Source organism: Nomascus leucogenys, chromosome 22a (assembly GCF_006542625.1).
Source record: "Nomascus leucogenys isolate Asia chromosome 22a, Asia_NLE_v1, whole genome shotgun sequence".
In the NCBI taxonomy this organism is placed as follows: domain Eukaryota; kingdom Metazoa; phylum Chordata; class Mammalia; order Primates; family Hylobatidae; genus Nomascus; species Nomascus leucogenys.
This window is the reverse complement of record NC_044402.1, coordinates 5937269-5961925: the sequence shown is the minus strand read 5'-3', so window position 1 is coordinate 5961925 and position 24657 is coordinate 5937269. Positions and strand designations below refer to the sequence as shown.

Genomic DNA, 24657 nt, shown 5'->3' with positions numbered 1-24657 from the left:
AACAAGGCCCTCCACCTCCTGAAGGCATTGGGAATGTTTTATTTACATAAAAAGATTGCAGAAAACGATCTTTTGTTTTGACAAAGTCCGAGTTACTGCCCAAGTAATCCTGTAGCTTCAAGGTAAAGACACATGTGTATCACCATCACAGTTGATGGCTCTGTGCTTTTTTTCTAAACAGCAATTGCCCCCACATGTGCGCATCTGGGATTCTGTGACATTGAATACTCTCCACGTCATTGGAATAGGTTTTTTTGACCGAGCAGTCACCTGTATTGCATTCTCAAAATCTGTAAGTATGTGCCCTGTGGATATTGCTGTCTTCTTCCACAGGAAGTAGAGAATCAACTCAGGGTTGAAGAGGGGGAGTTGACACCCTCAATACCTGCCCGGATGTGTGTACAGACTTGGACTCTGAAACATTCCTGCTTCCCAGAACCCCTCAGTCAGAGGTCATATGTGTGTCTTATCAGGGACACACACTTCCAATCAGGCATCTCCAGCCACATGGGTTTGGTGATGAAAACAGGCCCCCAGAGACATCATCCTCACTTTCCTTAAGGCAGTTTGTGTGCTCTGGCCTTGAATTTTACCTGCTTCTTTCAAGGGTGGCTCCAGTGTGTCTGTCTCTGCCATCCTGCTACCGGAAAGGGGTCCCGATCCAGACCCCAAGAGAGAGTTCTTGGATCTCTCGTAAGAATTCAAGGCAAGTCCATAGAGTAAAGTGAAAGCAAGTTTATTAGGAAAGTAAAAGACTAAAAGAATGTCTACTCTATAGAGCAGCCCTGAGGGCCACTGGTTGCCCATTTTTATGACTATTTCTTGATTATATGCTAAACAAGGGGTGGATTATTCATGTCTCCCCTTTTTAGACCATATAGGGTAACTTCCTGATGTTGCCATGGCATTTGTAAACTGTAATGGCGCTGGTGGGAGTGTAGCAGTGAGGACAACCAGAGGTCACTCTTGTCGCCATCTTGGTTTTGGCGGGATTTAGCCAGCTTCTTTACTACAAGCTGTTATATCAGCAAGGTTTTTATGACCTATACCTTGTGCCAACCTCCATCTCATTCCATGACCTAGAATGCCTAACCACCTGGGAGTGCAGCCCAGTAGGACTCAGCCTCATTTTACCCAGACCTTATTCAAGTTGCTCTGGTTCAAATGCCTCTGACATTTCTCCCCTCCCTTTTATAAGAGAATCCTTAATCCTAAGGGTTGTAGAGGGACAGAGATCCATCTTCTGTAACTTCTTCAGGCTGAATAGGGGTGATGATATTCCTGCCTAACTATTAGGATCTCTTGTACTTGGGGTAGAGAAGAGCTCAGTCAGAAAGCGTCGGTATGGCAAGGTGATATCTGGAAGATTAGTAAGTGTTCAATTTAAGAAAACATTGAGTAAGCTTATCCTGCATTCCTACACAAAGAGTACAGCAGCAATATATTCCACAACAGTAAAACAAAATAAACAAAATTATCCCAAGTAAACTAAGTAAGAAGGCTTTTTATTAACTGGGCAACTATTGGAACCAAGCTGATATGGGGTTGCTAGCTGATTCCAGGGTGTCCAGAATTAGAATACTGATCCAGATATTTACATTACCCATTGCTTTTATTTCTTCTGAGCAGCAGTCAGAGATCACTGGTTGGTTCACAGGAATAAGCAGGGTTAGTCTAAATTGCAGAAAAAACTTAAAAACAACTGATGAAACTGGAATCTAATAACAAATGTACCATAGTTCTTGAAACATAATTTCTCTCTCCAGTCTCCCATTTTTACTAAAGACAAACCATAATAGGACTGATTTGTTTGGAAAAATAAGCCTTAGTCTTATATACTTGACTTGATTATTTGTATAAAGTGCAGCAAGAATAATTATTTTTCACATAGGCTTTTTAAATTGGCTTTGATGGAACTCTGTTCCATAAGGAATCTCAGATAAGACCTTTTTTAAAGCCAAGCCCAGCCATGGGTTTATATCCTCAAATACCTATGGGTTGGGTAAATTCCTCTTCTCTTGGGGGGGTCCCAAGATAACTTGGGGCTCCTGGGCCTGTGAGAAAGTGACATTCTTTACTTACCACAGGTCAGGAACCCTGTACAGGGACTGTGGAGACAAGGTACAAGGCCAGTTTCCCCCAAGGGGCTTCTATTGACTCTACAATTCAAATTTGGTTCCTTAAAGGAAAGCATGCCATTCCTGTGAAAAAAATAACCAGTTTCTCTGGTTGTGTCCTGTTACAAACAAAAACAAATTCATTACAATTATGCAATTAACTATATTGCCATAAATTAAGAATACTCACAAATAGTTTCCAAATTCTGGAGAAATCAGGTTGAGAGAAACAAATATGCTTCAAATTTTGTTCATAGCAGTATACTTTACTTAATTGTTAAAAGCTCTAAATAGCTCAAAAGAAAAGTTTTCTTGACTTTGAAAAAAACAAAGGATCAGCAACGTTCCAAGCAAAGTCAAAAAAGATGACTTCAGTCTTCTATTAGTTTGGTTCATGCAGTTAACTCCTGTTAGGCTTGATATTCAGGAACATTTCAGCTCCCCATGAGAGTCCAGAAAGTTTTTTCCTCTATTCTAATGTTACAACGTTGAAAGTAATCAGAAACTTGCATTCAAGAGCACCTGTTAAAGGCCTATATCTGATTATAAGCCACCTTTTAAATAGGACCAAAATGAGACAAGAGTTGTCTGTGGATGACAAAAAGTCTTAGGACAGCTGCAATTAAAGCCACAATTGACAAGGAAATTTGGTTACTCCTGGAGCATAAAATAATTTAACGTAACAAGTACAACTATTAATAACATACACTAAGTCATATCAGAATTATAGGAGTTTCACCTAATTTTGGAACACATGCCAATAACATATTTATACAAATACAGCTCAAAGAAAGCCAATTTCCTATTTGACAATGCTTCCTGTATGACATTTATACCAAATAAGCCAAATTTCACCTTTACATTAGTGTACTATTGATGTTAAATATTCTTAATAAAATCTCATAGATAAATCTATTCTTTTTTTTTTTTTTTGAGACAGAGTCTCACTCTGTCACCCAGGCTGGAGGGTAGTGGCATGATTTCAGCTCAATGCAACCTCCGCCTCCCGGGTTCAAGCAATTCTCCCATCTCGCCTCCCTAGAAGCTGGGATTACAGGTGCACACCACCATGCCCAGCTATTTTTTTGTATTTTTAGTAGAGACAGGTTTCACTGTGTTGGCCATGCTGATCTCAAACTCCTGACCTCAAGTGATCCACTTGCCTCGGCGTCCCAAAGTGCTGGGGTTACAGGTGTGAGCCATCGTGCCTGGCCAATCTATTCAATTTTAATCACTGTGACCATAAGGTAAGATTTTTATAAACCTTTTATTAACCCTTTACAGTTTTTGTTAAAAAGCAGATCATTGCTCAGAGAAAAACCTGTTGTGCTTTTATTCTAATGTTTAATTTACAGAAAAACTGATTAATACCCCTTTAACTTTAGCCAATATGTTCACACAGAATTTCTTTTACAAGATTAATTTCTCACAAACTTTCAACAACTTGCTTAAACTTTCAGCTTTATCCTATCTAATTTAAAACAATGATTTAACCTTTTAATCTAGGCAAAAAAAGTCCACATTTCCATGCCTTCTTATAATCTATTACCAAAACACATTTCACTTTCTTTATACACCTTACATGTAAAACTGTTTTTATTTCCCAAAAATTACTGAAGTCGTGTGAACTGAAAGGCATTACACTTTTTACTTTTCTTACAAAACATTTGATCTAAGCTTATTATTATTACACCAATTAAAGCTCTTTCATATATAAACATCACACACATAATACATGTAAATACACAGACAGAAAATAAAGGACTCATTCCCTAAGCCAGGAATTGAACCCTGATCCCAGGCTGCCATTGTGATGGCAGAGACCAAGATAAAGTACTGCCACGTGTTACGAGGTCAAGCTCCCAAGCACATGAAACAAGATAAGAGAGAAACTTTATCCAGTTTTTTTTCAGGAACCTGCCACAAAATTTATAACTGGCCAGTTTGCTGTGCTACTTTGAACAGTGGGCTTATAGGGTCCTAGGCTCACATTCTATCCTATGGTACCCCTCTTTATGACAGAATGATATAGAAGACACATTTATAACACAAAGTACAACAGGTTCTCTACAGCTTAAGATTACCCTCACAAATCCTTTTTTCCCATTAATCAAAACTTTACAGGAGATAAATAGTGATTTTTACCATTCATTCAACCAGTTTGCACAGAGAGAAGGAGAGAGAGAAAGGCCAGAAGTCTGGTAAGAAATTCTTACCCTTTTGCTGGCATGCCAGGCTTCCGGGTTCCCTTTCCCTGAGGCGGCCCTAGTGATCCGGCTGGCTGCACCACAGCCCTGGGGGCCAAGCCACATCATAAAGGAAAATTATCTTTTTCCATCCTGGCCAGAGCGAAATATGTGTGACAAAACATAGACATTAGCCATTCAGCTTAGCACCCAATATCAAACTGGCAGGGCTCAGACATGCCCCTGGTTGGCCCCATCATTGTTAATCCAGCCTCCAACCAGGAGCTTCAGCTTACGGTCTCTGGGCAAGATGGTGGCCCTGAGTAATAGAAAACATAAGAAAGGGAAAGGAGAGAGAGAAAAGCATTGCCTGTGGCAGGGCGGGGAAGGCGAAGAGCTCAGGGAGGCCAGAGAACTGCCCACTCTAGTGACACTGAAAAGTTCAGGTGGCTGCTTGTTGATAACGAAGGGATCTTTTCCAGCAGTCCCATCAGCTCTTAAATTTCCCCTTTTGGGGAGGAAAAAGCTCCCCATGTCCCATGATCTTGTACATGCCTAATTCTGTCACCCTTAGCCATCAGCAAAGAGTGCAAGGCAGATTAATCCAAAGATAATAGCAGTTGACATCCCATAGTGCCAAGCCTGTTCTTAGCTGAAAGGGACTTTACTGAGAGGGGCCTCTAACCCCCTAAATCTTAGAAAGGACTCTAACCTTCCTAAGTTGGGCCTGGAACCCAAGGTCTGTCAAGCATCCTTGCCTTTTATTAAGAGGGGCCTTTAACCCACTCTGTCTTAGGAGAGACTCCTAAGTTGGGCCTCTAACCCAATCTCGTCCTTTCCCGGCTGTATGCACCCCACTTACCCAAAATCAGCCATTTGGTGTGTACAGATGATTTTTCTTTGCATCAGGGGTCTCTTCAGTATCATCCCTTTGGGGTTCAGCAGAAAGATGTTACCAGACCCCACCACTTACTAAAGTTAGCCTTTGGATTGGAGGTTTCCTCAGTATTGTCCCTTCTGTGGTCCCCAGAAAGATGTCACCAGACCCCACCACTTACCCAGTGTCAGCCTTTGGGTTGGGGGTTTCCTCAGTATCATTGCTTCATGGTCACCAGAAAGATGTGACCATAAAGGGGTCCCGATCCAGACCCCAAAAGAGGGTTCTTGGATCTCACGCAAGAAAGAATTCTAGGCAATTCCATAAAGTGAAAGCAAGTTTTTTAAGAAAGTAAAGGAATAAAAGAATGGCTACTCCATAGACAGAGCAGCCCCGAGGGCTGCTGGTTGCCCATTTTCATGGTTATTTCTTGATGATATACTAAGCGAGGGATGGATTATTGATGCCTCCCCTTTTTAGAGCATATAGGTTAACTTCCTGACGTTGCCATGACATTTATAAACTGTCATGGTGCTGGTGGGAGTGTAGCAGTGAGGACGACCAGAGGTCACTCTTACTGCCGTCTTGGTTTTGGTGGGATTTAGCCAGCTTCTTTACTGCAAGCTGTTTTATCAGCAAGGTCTTTATAACCTGTGTCTTGTGCCAACCTCCTATCTCATTCTGTGATCTAGAATGCCTAACCATCTGGGAATGCAGCCCGGTAGGTCTCAGCCTTATTTTACCCAGCCCCCATTCAAGATGGAGTTGCTCTGATTCAAGCGCCTCTGACAATCCCAACGTGGCTGGCGGGCAGCCTGGCTGCAAGCAGGGGTCGGACAGAGCCTTGTCATCTTCCAGGCTTCCTCAGGACGTGCTGGTTCAGCAGACCCACCCCACACTCTTTTAAACCACTTCAACCACTTCAGAAACCCATATTCACACGGATGTGCACGTGCTCACATGAAAAGACCTCCGTGCACTCAGGCCCCCAGAGCGGAGGCATTGTGCAGCCCCACAGCAGCCACGTTCACAGCTGCTAACAGCCCCTGTGCCGTGCCTGCTGCGGGCACTGTCTGCTCTAGGAGGGGCTCTTGTTTTCATGGAACCCAGTAGTGAAGAGACACCCCACTGGCCCCTCTCTTCCTCAACTCCTGTTTCTTCATTCCCCATCATTTACCTGCTCTTTCTGTCTGGTCAAGAAAGCATGTCTCGGCCGGGCCTAGTGGCTCAGCCAGGCACAGTGGCTCGCACCTTCTAACCAGCACTTTAGGAGTCTGAAGTAGGAGGATTGCTTGAGCCCAGGAGTTTGTGACCAGCCTGGGCAACATAGGGATATCCCATCTCTACAAATAATAATAATAAAGAGTAGCTGGGAGTGGTGATACACACCCGTGGTCCCAGCTACATGGGAGGCTGGGGTAGGAGGATTGCTTGAGCCTGGGAGGTCAAGGGTGCAGAGAGCCATGATTGTACCACTGCACTGTGACCTGGATGACAGAGCAAAACCCTGTCTCCAGAAAAAGAAAGAAAGAAAGCAGGTCTCAAAAGCAATGGATGAGTATTCTTTAACTACAATGTAGCAGACTCTTTATTAAAAATAAAATTTGATGTTTATTTTTAATCATGTTCAACCCACTTTATTCTCAGACACAGTCTTCCTGTGAATAACTTTCTTTTCAGAATGGAGGAACCAATCTCTGTGCTGTGGATGACTCCAATGACCATGTGCTCTCTGTATGGGACTGGCAGAAAGAAGAAAAACTGGCAGACGTGAAGGTCATGCTCCAAGCCTTTTTCGGGCTGCATTAACATTTTCCCATTCAGAGCCGCCCTGGCGTAGTGGTAGCCCCCTTTCAGCGGGCTCATTCCAGGGCCCGTTCCCACCCCAGCCCTTGTGTATGACACCTTCACCTTAGAATCGTTTGGCCCCGATCCCTCTCCCGTCATGGGATTTTGACCCCAGGTCCTGTTAGGGTTTTTTCTCTTTTCACCATGTCTGTAAGATTGTTTTCTTCCTCATTTCATAGCCACTACCCTTTTAATTCATCCCGTCATGTATTTGCTGGCTATTTCTTTCATTTGCTTGGCACACCCCGAGTGCCTGCCATGTGCTTGCACGGCGCGTGGAGGCCCGGAAATGTGCTCAGGCGTGAGGTGGGCTCGCTGCCCGAGCCCCTGCAGCTGCGGGAAGGGCAGGTATGGGCAGGGGCCGCCAGCACAGGGGCTCCTCCAAAGTGGAACAGACTCAGGAAAGACCAGCGGGAGCCCCGAGCTAAACCCCAAATCCTTCCCAACAGGATTCTTCCTGCGAGGGGCCCCTTGGGACTTCTTTGACCGCCTCTAATCCATTTTGCACAATATGTCAAATTCCCTTGCCTTGACTGACCTTTTTCTATTTCTATTTTCTATCGGATCCCTATTTTTATAGAATTGAATTCAGATTTCTCATCTTTGCATCTATTAACCTTAGATAACCTTACTCACCTAACTTTCTCTCCTGCGTGTCTGGGAGGCAGACCTTGTATTCTAACCAGGCTTGTTCCCTGACACCTGTGTTCATGCCTAGCGCTACCTTCTGATATTCTGGGCAGGTGTTTAAGTTCTTCTTGCTATGTTGCTAGGTTGGAAGGCATCAGAGGCAGGTTATTATCCAGGCTCAAGAATGTGTAACTGCATTATTAAATAGAAGCAGTGATCAGAGCCCGATCCAGCAGGCCAAGGTGTGGGTCTTGGAAGTTAGGGTGTGGGCTGAAGGTGGTGGAGGTGGCACCTGAAGTGCTAGATCTACTCCATGGGACCACAGGCCGCGTCACCAAGCCACAGGCAGAGTCCCAGGAGTCAGACGCAGGAGGGACTCCCTGGGCAAACGGGCAGCAGAGTCAGCCAGGAACAATGGACCTTTGTAAAATCCATTCCAGGGCCCTCCCTGAAGACAACATTTACTAGATAGTGGGTGAGGCCTAGAGATCTGCATTTTACCATTTCTGGTGATTCCATTTGTTCAGCCAGACTGGGAACCCATGACTAGCAGATGAGAGCAAATGCTTGCGTTCTAAAGTCCCTCTGGTCCCAGCTCCCTCCTCAGCAAAGCATGCTGCAGGCCCGCCCCATGCCTGGCCCTGGGAGAGGCCCTGGCATAGACAGAGGAATCTCGGGTGCTTCCTGTCCTCAAGGGCTCATTGTCCAGTGGGGCAGACAGACAAGCAGGAGGTATTAAGGCCCGCACCAGCATACGCTTGATGTTTTTAGCAAGATGGATTCAATGGGGGAAATAATAGGCATTGTGCTTGCCTTAAATTTCTTATTTATTTGTGGCTCAGATTTTACTTGTTTTCCTACATGTCTCTTAAGACGCGTCTTAAGAGATGTGAGGCATCTGAGTCCCTGTTTTTCCTCTAGTGCTCTAATGAAGCTGTGTTTGCTGCGGATTTCCACCCCACGGACACCAACATCATAGTTACCTGTGGAAAATCACATCTCTACTTTTGGACACTAGAAGGAAGCTCCCTTAATAAGAAGCAAGGATTATTCGAGGTAAAGTCAAATTATGATTTTTGCTTTATTTTTCTCTGGTATGTGTGATTGGCTGGATGCATCTGTCTGGGGGCTGTGGTGATCAACACAATCCCTTGGGATCCCTCACATAGTTGGGGAGCGCGTCACACCTGGTAGGTAACACTGGTCATGAAGTGAAGAAAAGGACAGAGCAAGCCTGCATGGAGGGCAGGGAAAGGACCTGGACCCAGGGAGCCCCAAGCCTCCCACAGTGGCACTGGCTGCAGAGAGTATCAGAAGATGAAGTCATCGGGAGGCAGGCAACCTGCCTTTGCAAAGGACAATAGAGACTCCCTGTGCCTTTTGTCTGGACGTTGTGGGGCTGTGAGAGCACCAGGGGACAGCACCTCTTCCTGGGGGTCCATCTGCCACCACCTCCCTGAGGCTTATTTCGAGGACCCCTTTATTCTGGTGCTTGGACCCTGCCCTTTAGGCTGACAGCATAGCCCCACCCTTCTCCCCGGTCAGTACCCTCCTCCACTTGCTGTATGCAGCTTTATGATTCCCCAGCCACTTGGGGTTGCTAGAAATCGCTTTGTCTTAGAGCAGTTAATCTCACAGCAGAAGTTATGTAATAGTAGACAGACATGCAAGGTGTGCAGGGTGGTTACAGAAGCTGACACTATCCAGCTTGGGACCACTGCGAATCTAGATGTTATTAGTACAAATGAAAGGTTGTCTGGAATATATATTTTGTATGGATTAAATATATATATATATATAATTTTTTTTTACTACATTCTACAGAAACAAGAAAAGCCAAAGTTTGTCCTCTGTGTGACTTTCTCTGAAAACGGTGACACCATTACTGGAGATTCAAGTGGTAACATCTTGGTATGGGGAAAAGGTAATAAGTGATTGTTCCCAAATCCAGTGGTTTTTGGTAATGCTGTGAGAGATCAAACATGAGTGCTCTAAGAATTGTCTATTAATACAATGTACAGGAGTAGGATTCAGTTGCAAGTTACAGAGACACACACATACATATGTGCATGTGTAACTTGAAACCATAAAACTAGAACAGAGGAAAAGCAGAGAATAGTAAGAGTTACTGACCTTACAACATTCTGAAAGGCTCTTTAAGCCCAAGCTATTATGATAGAATTAAATAGCTTTATTAGGAAATCCACTGACAGATTATAATGATGAAATTAATGACTACTTACAGGTCTGTAAAATACTCAAGTAACTATCCTGATTTATCTAGCATTTGGCAGACATTTATTGAAAGCTAATTATGTGCTAGACACTGTGAACATACAACTGAGTCAGACCCAAATCCCCTGCTGTCTGTGAGCAAACAGTTTGCTAAGGGAGGTGATGCATCACTCAGAAAGCCTGCGTTCAGTTAAGTCCAGTGAGCATTTATGAGCACTTACCCCGTGACAGGAAAAAAGGGAAAATCCACCATCCCTTTTCTCAAGGATCTTAGAGTTTGAGTTGGGGCTGAAGGTGGAGACAGACTTGTAAATGCAATTTCAGAAGCATATGGTGACGTTTCCAGTATCCCTGCTGCTCTTGGCGCTAGGTGTCTTATCCACTGTTCACTTAATCCTTAGAACAATCCTGCAGGGTAAGCAGCAGCCCCATTCCACCAAGGGGGAACTGAGGGTAAAGTAACTAAGCAATTTATCCAGAGAAACAGCTCACTAGAGAGCTGGGATCTAAACTCCGAGCCCACATTCTCAGCCGCATGGTGCTTCAACTATGCGGCTTCAACAATGCGTATTTTCCTTCATTCTAAGGTAACCCATTTCATGCTTGTCTGGTGCTCTGCGAACGTCTAGAAATTGGTTCCTTCATAGATTCATATTGCAATGTTGTGCTCACGGACAATATTGCCTTTTAAATAAACCAAAGTCGGATGAGATTAGAAAATGGGCAGAGGCAACCTTTTGACGATGTGCTAATGATGGTTTTCTTGGTGTGTTTAGGTACAAATCGAATAAGCTATGCAGTTCAAGGGGCCCATGAGGGTGGCATTTTTGCACTTTGTATGTTAAGAGATGGCACACTGGTATCGGGAGGTGGGAAAGACCGAAAGCTCATTTCTTGGAGCGGAAACTATCAAAAACTTCGTAAAACAGAGGTAAGTCATCAAGGCTATTGCTAAAATTTGTTTTTAACCTTAAACTATTATCCTTTTTTTATTAGTTTGAAATCTGTAGCTTACAGTTTTGAAAATTGTTTAGGTGAAATCACATTATATGGGAGCAATGTATTTTATTAAAATCCTGGAGGCAGGTTAAATATAACTAATAAAATAGAATTAGGTTTATAAAACTTGAGGTTGTAACACACTTCATATTTAGAACATTTTTATTCTCAATTTTCCACGGGACTGTTACCCACATTTTGATTTATTATAAAAATCTGTCTTCTCTTTTAACTTTTTCTTTTTCTTTTTTTTCTTTTTCTTTTTTTTTTTAGAGCAGGGTCTGGCTCTGTCACCCAGGCTGGAGTGCAGTGGTGCGATCACAGTTTACTGCAACCTCCCCCTCCTGGGCTCAAGCGATCCTCCCACCTCAGCCTCCCAAGTAGCTGGGACTACAGACACACACCACCACACCTGGCTAATTTTTTTAATTTTGTAGAGATGTTGCCCAGGCTGGTTTGGAACTCCTGAGCTCAAGTGATCCTCCCACCTCAGCCTCCCAAAGTGCTGGATTACAAGCGTGAGCCACCACGCCCAGCCTCCTTTAATTTTTAATTTCTAGCATGTTATTTTGGAGACATTATTGCATTGAGTGAACTAGTATTTGTTGAGTATCTACTTTGCACATGGCACTCAGCTAAGTGCCAATGTGCTCCCCAGGGCTGTGACTCCTTTTGATACCCAGTGTACCTCCCCATTATCTACTTGGCAGCCCTGCATTCCAGTAGGCACCAGAGGCAAGATATTTAATATTCCTTCTACCCACTCAGTGAATTTTCTCCACCAGATTCCAGGAAATCGTGAGCAGACACTGCAAAATTGGTCTCATTCTGAAGGGTGATGCTTTTCATCCCTAGCTTAGAATGGACAGACTTTAGGACTTTGAACCCAGATACACACAAAACACTTATATTTTACATCAGAGAGCAACATGGCGCCACCCTCTGGCAGTGTGAAAATTTGGTTCTGTTGATTATTTCCCTTAATAAAGGAAGTTCTTCATCTGAGCTTTGGAAATCACTTACCCTTGCATGGAGATTCTGTTGTGAGAACATTTTTAATAATAAGATTTGACCAGCATTTGGTTGAACATATTGTGAATTGCTAGAGTCATAGACATGCCCAAGTCATATTATAACTGTAGAGAAAGCTCCAAAGCCCCATCTAATTTCATAAAAGCTATTCACTGTTTGTTAGTATCTGATTCCTCCTCATTAGCATGGGTCATCATCAGCTTGACTCAAATCTGTGCTAACAAGCCACACTGGAGAATGTGTGAGGGGAGGCTGCTTCTATCCTGGAACGGGAGAGCCTAACAGCAATCCGCCAGGGTCAAGCTGCAGCATTTGTTCTTTTTATAGTACAAGAACTGTTTCTTCATCATAGCAAATTGTTCTTAATGGGTGTACTTTGTAATTCTGTCTCTTAACATTTAGATTATTCCATATGTTTATGTTGATTTTTAAACTGAACAGAGTGACATTGCCAAAGAACTTACCATTTTAAGTTGTGTTATGGCAGTGTTATGTTGTTGTTATTATTATTAATATTATTATTATTATTATTTTGAGACAGGGTCTGGCTCTGTCACCCAGGCTGGAGTGCAGTGGCGTGATCTTCATCCTCTGCCTCCCAGGCTCAAGTGATTCTCCCACCTCAGCCTCTTGAGTAGCTGGGACTATACACACCACCATACCCAACTAATTTTTTTTTTTTGTATTTTTGGTAGAAATGGAGACTCGCTATATTGCCCAGGCTGGTCTGGAACTCCTGGGCTCAAGCAATCCACCCACCTCGGCCCCCCAAAGTGCTGGGATTACAGATGTGAGCTACCACGCCTGGCCTATGTTATTCTTTACTTTCCGAATTGTATCTACTGTTGCTATCAGAAATTGTAAAAAGTAAAGAGAAAACTAACCAGTAGCATTCCTTATTTTTAAATTTTGTTGAGGAAAATGCTTTTTCTTAACCTCATTCTTGCTGATGCTTCTAAGATATATAAAGATATATAAAATGTTTGTAGTTTAAAAGTAAGGCTTAGGGTTTTGATCAGTCACTCAACAGTTGCCTGTGGTATCTGTTTTTTTGAGATGGAGTTTCGCTCTTGTCACCCAGGCTGGAGTGTCGTGGCGTGATCTCGGCTCACTGCAACCTCCACCTTCTGGGTTCAAGTGATTCTCCTGCCTCAGCCTCCCAAGTAGCTGGGATTACAGCCACCCACCACCACGCCCAGCTAATTTTTGTATTTTTAGTAGAGACGGGGTTTCATCATGTTGGCCAGGCTGGTCTCCAACTCCTGACCTCAGGTGATCTGCCTGCCTTGGCCTCCCAACGTGCTGGGATTACAGGTGTGAGCCACTGCACCTGGCCAGCTGTGGTATCTATCTATGTGAAACTCTCCGTATGTATGTGTATACAACATATATATTTGAATGTACATTATATGTATATACATATGTGTATATAAAACTGTTATAGGGACTATCATTATGATAAGTGTTTTGAATGACCGAGCTAACAACTGAATGAAATTGTACATCTTTTCTTTTCATATGACTTTTCAATGCAGATTCCAGAACAGTTTGGTCCAATACGGACAGTGGCCGAGGGGAAAGGTGATGTGATCTTGATTGGCACAACTCGAAACTTTGTCCTGCAGGGCACTCTGTCAGGGGACTTCACACCCATTACTCAGGTACGATCCCGCTCAGCAGGCCCAGCAAACACTCTCATTTTGCATTCTATCAGACTCTAATCAAGCATTACAATCAGGTGCTCATTACTGTGCTTTATACTATGATAACCTTCCTCCACCCCAGAGTGTCAGTGGCTGCTGGAAGATGGGAGGAGACTGTTGAAAGCAGTTATGAAGTCAGCATGAAGGCTCGGTTCCTCATCCCTTACGGCTCCTGAGTGCGGACTGTAGTATCTCAGAGCACTTCTGTTTGTCTTGGTTATTTGTAGGGTCACACTGATGAGCTCTGGGGACTGGCCATCCATGCCTCAAAACCTCAGTTCTTGACCTGTGGGCATGACAAGCATGCCACTCTCTGGGACGCTGTGGGTCACCGTCCCGTCTGGGACAAAATAATAGAGGTAAACATGCACATTACATTTCCATTTTTCTTACAGAAATTCATCTGGAACATGTTTATTTTTTACATGAAATCAACAGTGATATAAAGTTGTCCCAAAGCAAATGTTATTTATCTATTTAGAGTTGCCTTAACATTGCAATTGCATTTAACAGTGTTACTTTTAACATTGCCTCAAGTGGCCTCAGCCTGTAATTTTGAAGTTTACTGTTGAAATTTTCTGACAAGTTGTTCTGTCTGAGCTTATTGTCAGATTTTCCAAGTACAGTCTCTCAACCATCTTAAGAGCTGAAAAATACTTGTTATGAGCCTGCATTCTATTTACAGTGTACCCTTTGAATGGGAATTTACAAGCTGTACTAAACACATGATTGAATATATCTGTACATTTTGAGTTTGATGGTAAAGTGAACTTTCGTTTGAAAGTCAGCTGGGCACGGTGGCACACGCCTGTAATCCCAGCACTTTGGGAGGCCAAGGCAGGCGGATCACCTGAGGTTGGGAGCTCGAGACCAGCCTGACCAACATGGAGAAACCTCGTTTCTACTAAAAATACAAAATTAGCCGGGCATGGTGGTGCATGCCTGTAGTCCCAGCTCCTTGGGAGGCTGAGGCAGGAGAATTGCTTGAACCCGGAAGGTGGAGGTTGCAGTGAGCCAAGATCACGCCATTGCACTCCAGCCTGGGCAACAAGAGTGAAATTCTGTCTCAAAAAAAAAAAAAGTCAACATCTCTGTGAATTTTGCAAAAGAAACTCTGAGGACCTGTCAGAGTGTTGAAATGCCCTTTCCCCATGTATATTACTTGAGCACTGACTGCATGCCAAGCACTGTGCGTGTATTATCCTTAATCCCCGTAGCAACTCTGCAGGTTGAAGAGGTTTTCTTTAACTCTGATTTTATTGATTAGGAAATTGAGGTGTAGAGAAGTTAAATAACTTGCCAAGGTCACTAAGTTAGTGAGTGACCTAGCCAGTGTTAGGACCCAGCTCAGTCTGACTCCTAAACTCTGGTTCTTTCCACTGCATTGCACTGCAGCGAATCGGAAGCTCATTCTCTGTTGCCGGTGCCCTAATGATCTGTGCAATCCCATTGCACAGAGGAAATAGCCCTTCTGTAAACCAACACATCATACTTTCATTCCCCCGTAGAGTTACTGGCATGTCCCAGGTGCTAGGTCCAAGTTTCGGCTCCCTTCCCTTCATTTTCACTGAAGGGGTGCTGGTCACTGGTGGCCAGCTGAGCTGTGAGGTGGAAGGGCCCAAGGGGCAGGCACTGCCACTCAGAGAGCAGGTGTGGCCCGCGATGGCAGGAAGGGGCTAAAGGAAACAGTGTTATATGTTCTACCTATGCCCTGGTGGTCCAGGAGGGCTGAAGGCAATGACAGCTCCTTTACCAGGCTGTCAATCATTTAGCCTAACATAAGGGTCGGAGCTCTAAACTGGAAGCCAGGGAACTGCAATGAAGTTCTGGCTCCTCTGCCTACTGGCCTTGTGACCCTGGACATCTGTAACTCAGTGCCCACATCTCAAAATTGTTACGAGGCCCAGATGAATGACACAGACAGAAGTGCTTTGTAAATGGTAAAGCTTCAAGTGAACACGATTTCTGTTTGTATATTAATGGCAGCTCTGAGCTTAATTACAGCTCCCACTGTAGAAAGAAAGCATTGAAATAATGTAATCATATATCAAGTTTCTTTCTCTTGGTTTTTTAGATTATCCAGTGGATCTCAGGGCGTCCTGTTTTCCCTCCTAGATTCCCATTGCTACTTTTCTTCCTGATCTTCCTTAATCTCTTCTGTCTTCATCCTAAACACTCCTGCCAAGTGCCCTTTATCTAAAACACACATTCAATCATGTCACTCTTTTTATTGAAAGGACAAGACCATTCAAAGTGTTCTTATTTCCTAGTGATCAAAGTCCTTACCATGGCAGTGACATCACTAGTGTCATATACTCTGTGCTGTAAACCCATTGACTTATCTGCCATTCCTCAAATATGCCCAGAGCTGTGTTGCTTCCATCACTTTTATGATATTATTGCCCCCTTCACCGTGGTCCAAAAAACGACTGGAGTGGCCACATCTCACCTTCACCAGTGATCATTCTTCCTCTCCTGGGAGGCCCAAGTCCAGTCGTCTGCCCCGCGAAGCCTTGGCCCAGCTTCCCAGTGTCACCTCATCCCTCCCTCCCCTGTGATTCCACGGCACCTTGATTTGTATCTCTTTCATGGATCATTCCATCTTGTATCTGAGTTAGTGACAATTGTGTGTGTGTTCCACTGGATCAAAACCTAGAACATGCCTTGCTCATCTCGTGATCCTTCCAGGCCTCCATAGTGTTTTGCATCCAGTGGGCACTCACCCAGTCTCCGTGTCATGGAGTTGGGTGCCGTGGTTGTCTTTCCGGAGCAATCGGGTACACTATTCGATGAGCTTACCACTCAGCACAGGGAGTCAACTGAAGGGGCTGTGTTCTATAAGCTGTGACTTTGTAGAAGGGCATTTGCCTGTCTTTCATCAGATTACTGTAGATATGAGAGGATATAAGACAAAAAGGGAAAAATCCTAAAAGGATAGAAATTTAGGTCAGGCTCAATGGCTTACACCTATAATCCCAGGACTTTGGGAGGCAGAGGCAGGAGGATCACTTGAGCCCAGGAGTTCGAGACCAGCCTGGGCAGCATAGGAAGACTCCATCTCTACAAAATAAAAAATAAAAAAATTAGCCAGGTGTGGTGACACACACCTGTAGTCCCAGCTGCTTCAGAGGCTGAGCCAGGAGTTTCACTTGTGCCTGGGAGGTCAAGGCTACAATAAGTCATGATTGTGCCATTGCACTCCAGCCTGTGCAGTAGAGTGAGATCCTGCCTCAAAAAAGGGTGGGGGTGGGTAGAAATTTAGCATTATTGAAACACAGCATTCATTCAAGTAGGAAAACATTTTTCTCTAGAAAAGAGACTTTTCAAATAGAGCCATATATCCCTAAGGAATTAGAAGTGTGAGGGTTTGTGTGTGCACGCACACACTTGTGTGTGTGTGTGTTTTATGCTATAGTGTTCTATCTGTTCATCAATTTACACTTCCTTTAAAATATTTTAGGATCCAGCTCAGTCTTCTGGTTTTCATCCTTCAGGGTCTGTGGTTGCAGTCGGAACACTCACTGGGAGGTAAGTCCATGCCAGCAGGGCTTGTGCTTGCAAAGCTCATGGAAAAGAGGCCTGTTGTTTCTATTTCCCCAGAAACGGGCCCCCGTTCAGCTCTTGGCTGCATGTTCACAGCTTCTAATGACTTACCAAGAATTAAGTTAAAAGCAAAACTTGAAACAGTGGCCCATTACATTTTCAGCCTTGGGGAAATCTGAGGAAAGCTGTAGACCCTCTCTCCTGGAAAAGGACCCTCTACCTCCACTAGACACACATACTTTTTTTGTTTGTTTTTTGAGACAGGTCTCACCCTGTCACCCAGACTGGAGTACAGTGGCACAATCACAGCTTACTGCAGCCTCCAGGGCTTAAGTGATCCTCCCACCTCAGCCTCCCAAGTAGCTGGGACTACAGGCATGCACTGCCATGCTCAACTAATATTTTATCTTTTGTAGAGACACAGGTCTCACTGTGTTGCCCAGGCTGGTCTTGAACTCTAGTTCAAGCAGTCCTCCCACCTCGGTCTCCCAAAGTGCTGAGATCACAGGCATGAGCCACCACACCCAGCCACACACACATTTTGCCTACAGTCTCAGAGGATCTGTGGAGCTTCTCAAGCCCTGATCTTGAGGCTGTGGGAGGAGCCTTGATTTTGGAATGAAGCAAGAAGACATTTCAAAGTGCTGAGCATTTAAAAATGCTTTTTCTACTCCTGGTCACAGTGGCTCACACTTGTAATCCCAACCCTTTGAGAGGCCTAGGCAGGAAGATCGTTTGAGGCTAGGAGTTCAAGACCAGCCTGGGCAACATAGCAAGACCCTATCTCTATAAAAAATTTAAAATTGAGCTGGATATGGTGGTCCACATCTGTGTTAGCTACTCAGGAGGCTAAGGCAGGGGAATCTCTTAAGATCAGGGGATCGAGGCTGCATCGCACTGATTGCACCACTGTACCCTCGCCTAAGCCACAGAGCGAGACCCCATCTCTAAAAAAAAAATTAAAAATAGAAAATAAATGCTTTTTCTAGCTGCCCTTTCAAAATTTTAGGAACTGCCCAGACCCTGAGCCTCATATTCCAATTGAGTTAATACCTATTCACCTGACACCTCCTACACACCGGATGGTGGGTCTGTGTTTGCAGCTCGGCTTTGCCACTTAGCAGCAGTGTCTTTGAGCCAGTTACATAAGCTCTCCGAATTTGTTTCTTTTTCTGTAAATTGTGATATTCCCTGCCTGGCTGTGTTGCACTGAGGATCGAAGGAGACAGTGCACACAGCACCTGCCGGGGCTGCCCATCCGGCACTGCGGGGGTTATTATTATCATTGCTTTCTGGGTTTTGATTGAACATTTATGCTGCTCATTGTACTGTATACATTTACTGTGGTTTCAGTCAAATATTTTTCCTCCCACCCTTCCTCTCTAAAAAGTGTAGCACTTAGATTCTGTTGCTATGACTGCAGAGCCTGTGTGGATAAAGAAAGGGTAGCCCTTTGTAGGTCATAGGTAGCAATATATTAAGTATTGGGCTCCACCTAGCCAACAGCATTCTTCATGAAAACGTTTGTATAGCCACACACACGCACACAGACATACATACATACACACACACACACACACACACACACACACCACCTCTCATTTGACTTGCTTTGAGACAGCTAAAGCTTCTAACTCATCAGGCTCCCACCTTCTGATGACTGGCCTCCCAATAAGCTGACAGATGCCAGCATGCCTACTGTGCATGTAGGACATGGTGACAGTGCTCAGAATCACAGTGGTGATTCTCCTCCCGTGGTGGAGGAGACGGATCAGGTCACCTAATCCAGCCCCTCATCTGTACCTCTTGCCACTCAGGTCCTAGGTTGGGCTTAGCTCCCGATGCTGTTGATTTAACAGGACACTTCAAAGCCATGTTCTAATCAGCCCCAGCCTCTATTAAGGTTAAATAGCACATTAAAGGTAAATAGTTGTTGAAGATGCAAGAAATTGGCACTGAGAAGCAAAATCCACATTTCTGGGGGGCAGGACATCTGACAATGCATGGCTAGCGGGGCTCCTGTGGAAGACAAGGGATACTCACTCTGCATCAGTGGACATGCTGATGGGATGTCCTCACGCAGGTTAGAAACGGCAGCAACAGTTTATCCATTTATCCTTATCCACTTATCCATTTATCCGCATTCCATTTATCCTTAAAACACCAGGGGCTCACCACCACCCCTTGAGAATATAACAGGCAGGAGAGTTCAGTCATTCTGATGTTAACACACATTTAATGGGTACTGTGTGCTTATCAGAGGATACAAAGCACTTCCACGTCCATTATCATTCGACTTTAATATTGAGCCTGCGAAGTGGACCTGGGCTCCTCTCCCCAACTCACCACTGAGGAAATGGCCCAGCGAGGTGAAGTCAGAAGACCAGTCCTCCACTCCGATTTCTCCCATTTGCTCTGTGCTTTCCCTCGCCCTGTTGGTTGCAGGGTGGCATCCCCATAAGGCCTGTACTCTCGGCCTGCTCTCTCTGCAGCACCACTGGGAACACCACCACCCCGGAGTTGTCCCAGCCCCATCCTCCTGCATGGTCCTGCTTCGCCCTGGAAACCTGGGTGAGCTCTTGCAGGTGGTCCTTCACTGCTTCCCCTCACCATATGCCCTGGCACTAGGTATTGGAATCTACCCTGCCCAGCGCTTTCTCTCCATGTGGAAATGACATAGCACAAACACAGAGAAACCATGTCATAGTGTTGATAATGGCATAGTTTTGAATGCTAGCCAATATGCTGTTCCTTTCATTAGAAAATGCTTACATATAGGAAATTTTCTTTGAATAAAAGCTGGGAACAAGCTTTCTTATTAAGCAAATTCCGAGTATTAAGCTTTTATGATTAATGATTTTTATTCATCCCACTATTGTCATAATCTTCATTTCCTCATTAAACAACTTACTGTGCTTTTTCTCATGTTGATAACAGGTGGTTTGTGTTTGACACAGAAACAAAAGACTTGGTCACCGTTCACACAGATGGAAACGAACAGCTCTCTGTAATGCGATACTCACCAGGTTAGACTCCAAACCATTCACTACTTTATTTTTTTTAATCAACTTTTATTTTAAGTTCCGGAGTCCATGTGCAGGATGTGCTGGTTTGTTACATAGGTAAACGTGTGCCATGGTGGTTTAATGCACAGATCAACCCATCACCCACGTATTAAGCCCAGCACCCATTAGCTGTTGTTCCTGATGCTCTCCCTCCCCCTTGCCCCCCTCCAACAGGCCCCAATGTGTGTTGTTCCCCGCCCAGTGTGTCCACGTGTTCTCATCATTCAGCTCCCACTTATAAGTGAGCACATGCGGTATTTGGTTTTCTGTTCCTACAGTAGTATGCTGAGGATAACAGCTTCCAGCTCCATCCATATCCCCACAAAGGACATGGTCTTGTTCCTTTTTATGGCTGCATAGTATTCCACTGTGTATATATACCACATTTTCTTCATCCAGTCTACTACTGATGGGCATTTGGGTTGATTCCATGTCTTTGCTATTGTATTCACTACTTTAAAATCACAACAGAATTGAGATTCTGTGTCAGTGTCTTTAAAGAAAAAATTTCACAAGCCTCCTCAGAGTAAAATTTAAATTAGACATGCACATAATTATGGCATTTAGGGTTCTTTTCCCTCCTTTGGGTCACTGTGCTTGTGTTATGGAAAATTTCAAACATAGACAAAATTAAACAGAATAGAATAATGAACCCCGTGTACTCATCCGCCAGCTTCAATGATGATCAGCTCTCAGCCAGTTTCCTCCGTCTGTAGCCCCACCCACCACCCGCCTCCCATATTCTGAAGCAGTTCCCAGACATCTCATCATTTCATCTGTTAATAATTGAGTATATGCCAAAAAGATGAGGACTCTTTTTAACAGCTTTATTGAGGAGTAATTTACATACAATAATGAACCATTATAAATGTACAACTCATTGATTCTTTATAAGCTTGTGGAGCTATGCAACAACCATCACTACAGTCCAGTTTTTGAACCTTTTCATCACCCAAAAAGTTTCTTCCATGCCCATTAGCAGTTCACTTCCACCCTCACCCCCAGTCCAAGGAAACTACTGATCTGTTTTCTGTTTCCAAAAATTGCTTTTTCTGGACATATCGTGTAAATGGATTCCTACAATATGTTGCATCTGACTTCATTCACGTAGAATCATGTTTTTGAGATTAATCCATGTTATTGTGCATGGAGCAGTAGTATATTCCTTGTCATTGCTGGGTAGTTTTCCATTTTATGGATATATACCACATCTTGTTTATCCATGCATCAGTTAATGATGGATTTTTTTTTTTTTTTTTTTTTTGAGACAGAGCCTCGCTGCAACCTCTGCCTCCTGGGTTCAAGCGATTCTTCTGCCTCAGCCTCCCGAGTAGCTGGGATTACAGGTGCATGCCACCACACCTGGCTAATTTTTGTATTTTTAGTAGAGATGGGGTTTCGCCATATTGGCCAAGCTGTCTCGAACTCCTGACCTCAGATGATCCACCCACCTCGGCCTCCCAAAGTGCCGGGATTACAGGCATGAGCCACTGCACCCTGGCCTTATGGATTTAGATTGTTTCTGGTTTTTTATTATTATGAATAATGCTATGAACATTCATGTATATGCCTTTTTGTGTTTGTTTTCATTTCTCGAGTAAATTCTTAGGAGTGGAATTGATGGATTGTATGGTAAACTTACGTTTAACATTTTATGAAACTGCCAGACTGCCTGTCCTGTTTTACATTCTCATCAGCCATGTGCTAGGGTTCTAGTATCATCACATCCTCCCAATACTTGTTATTGTCTTTTTGAGTATAGTTATTCTAAAGAGGGTGTAATGGCATCTCATTGTGGTTTTAATTGGTGTTTCCCTAATGACTACTGATATTGAGCATTTTTTAATGTGCATATTAGTCATTCCAATATCTTCTTTGGTGAAATGTCTATTCAGATATTGCCAATTTTTAATTGGGCTGTTTGTCTTACTGTTGAGTAGTAAGTTTTCTTTATGTATTCCATATATACAGTCTTTATCAGATAGATGATTTGCAAATATTTTTTCTGAATGTATGGCTTATCTTTTTTTTTTTTTTCTTTGAGACAGCGTCTCGCTCTGTCACCCAGGCTGGAGTGCACTGGCACGATCATGGCTCATTGCAGCCTTGACCTCAGGTCCAAGCAATCCTCTCACCTCAGCCTCACAAGTAGCTGGGAACACAGGCACACACCACCACACCTGGCTAATTTTTGTATTTTTGTTAGAGACAGGGTTTCGCCATGTTGCCCAGGCTGGTCTTGAACTCCTGGGCCCAAGTGATCCGCCTGCCTCGGCCTCCCAAAACTGCTGGGATTATAGGCGTGAGCCACCATGCCCAGCCTTCATTTTCTTAATGGGGTTTTTTAAAGCACAAAAGCTTTTAATTCTGATGAAGTTCAGTTTATCAATTTTTCCTTTTGTGGATCATGCCTTTGGGGTCCTATCCAAGATCATGAATATTTCCTCGTATGCTTTCTTTTAGAAGAGTTGTTTTAGCCCTTACATTCGAGTCTATGATCCATTTGAGTTAATTACACAAGAGTTACAAGAGTACTCTAGACTTGTTTCTTGTGGATGGTGAGAGGGAAGAGCCTGTTTGCTCTGCATAGAGGTATCTAGTTGTCCCAGCACTTTTTGTTGAAAACACAGTCTTTCCCTGTTGAATTATCAAAGACACTTTTGTCAAAAATCAATTGATCAAAAATGTAAAGGTTTACTTCCAGATACTCAGTTCTGTCCCCTTCACCTATGTTTATCCTTGGGCCGATAACCCACATCCTTGATTACTATGACCTTAGAGGAAATTTTCAAATTGAGTAGTGTCACTGCTGCAAATTTGTTGTTTTTTTCAAAATAGTGTTGGTTATTTTAGGTTCCTACTATATATAAAATTTTATATAAATTTTAGGATCAGCTTGTCTTTTTTAATTATTTTGTTTTTTGAAATGTTTTTGTAGACACAGGGTCTTACTTTGTGGCCCAGGCTGGTCTCAAACTCCTGGCCTCCAGAGATCCTCTCACCTCGGCCTCCCAAAGTGTTGGGATTACAGGTGTGAGGCACCACACTAGGCCAGCTTGTCAATTTCTAACTTTGAAAAGCCTGTTAGGATTGTAAGAGGGATTATGTTTAATTTACAGATCAATATGGGGGAAATTGCCACCCGGACAATAGTGACTCTTCTCATCATGAGCAAAGAATGTCTCTCCATTTATTTAGGTCTTTACTTTTTCTCCGCAATGCTTTATAGTTGTTGATGTACAAGCTTGCACTTCCTTTGTTAAATTTATTCCAAAGTAAGCTTTTTTTTATGCCATTGTGAATGGAATTGTTTTCTGAATTTTATTTTCAGTTGGTTGGCTGCTAGTATGTAAAAATAGGATTGAATTTTGCACATAGATCTTATATCCTATGACCTTTCTAAACTTCTTTGATTAGTTTTAGTATAATAGTCCCTCCTAATCCACAGGGGCTACCTTCCAAGACCCCACACAGGTGCCTGAAACTATGGATAACACCAAACGCTAAGTGTCCTATGTTTCCTCCTATACATACATGCCTATGGCAAAGTTAAATGTATAAATCAGGCACAGTAAGAGATTAACAACAATAATAATAAAGTAGAACAATATAACAATATATTGTAATAAGAGTTATGTGAATATGGTTTCTCTTTCAGAATACTGTATTATACGTAATATTTGCAGACCACAATTGACCACAGGTTACTGAAACCACAGAAAGTTGTTTCAGTATTATATTAATATCGCAACATTAATTTTCCTCTTTTTCTGAGGAGAAAAAGCATTCAGTCTTTCATCATGAGGGATAAAGATGCCCTTTATCATAGTGAGAAAGTTCCCTTCTGTTTCTAATTTGTTTGGAGGTTTTAGCATGAATGGGTTTGGAGTTTATCAGATGCTTTTTCTGCATCTGTTGGGATTATTATGTGGGTTTCATCCTTCATCTTATTAATATCACTACATTTTATTAATTTTCAGATGTTAAACCAGCTTCACATTCCTGTGATAAATTCCACTTAATCATGGTGTATAATCTCTTTTACGTATGTTTGCTAGTATTCTATTAAGGATTTTTGCCTCCATGTTTCTAAGGGATATTGGTGTATAGTTTTCTTTTCTTGTGGCATCTTTGTCTGTCTCAGTTATGAGAGTACTGCCGGCCTTACAGAGTAAATTAGGAAGTGTTCTCTCCTCTGTTTTCTGAAAGAGTTTGTGAAAAGTTGGTTTTATATTAAATATTTGACAGAATCTATGTGAATTTGGTGAAACCATCTGGGCTTTTCTTTGTGGGAAGGTTTTTAATTACTAATTCAATTTCTTTACTTCTCACAAGTCTATTCAGATTTCTCTTTTCTTTTTTTTCTTTTTTTTTTTTTTCCGCTCTGTCACTTAGGCTGGTGTACACTAGCACAAACACGGC

General features: G+C 43.2%; 1 protein-coding gene across 2 annotated transcripts in view; it reads left to right on the top strand.

The window, feature by feature from the left end:
• EML1 (EMAP like 1) overlaps positions 1-24657 on the top strand; it is a 153247-nt gene that overhangs the window by 111386 nt on the left and 17204 nt on the right. For both annotated transcript variants that reach the window (XM_030803302.1, XM_030803301.1), the window contains 9 exons: positions 182-292; positions 6861-6956; positions 8580-8714; positions 9483-9582; positions 10670-10824; positions 13460-13585; positions 13855-13986; positions 17088-17155; positions 20108-20196. In XM_030803302.1, coding sequence (XP_030659162.1) covers positions 182-292; positions 6861-6956; positions 8580-8714; positions 9483-9582; positions 10670-10824; positions 13460-13585; positions 13855-13986; positions 17088-17155; positions 20108-20196 — 1012 coding nt within the window. The remainder of the gene's footprint in view (positions 1-181; positions 293-6860; positions 6957-8579; positions 8715-9482; positions 9583-10669; positions 10825-13459; positions 13586-13854; positions 13987-17087; positions 17156-20107; positions 20197-24657) is intronic.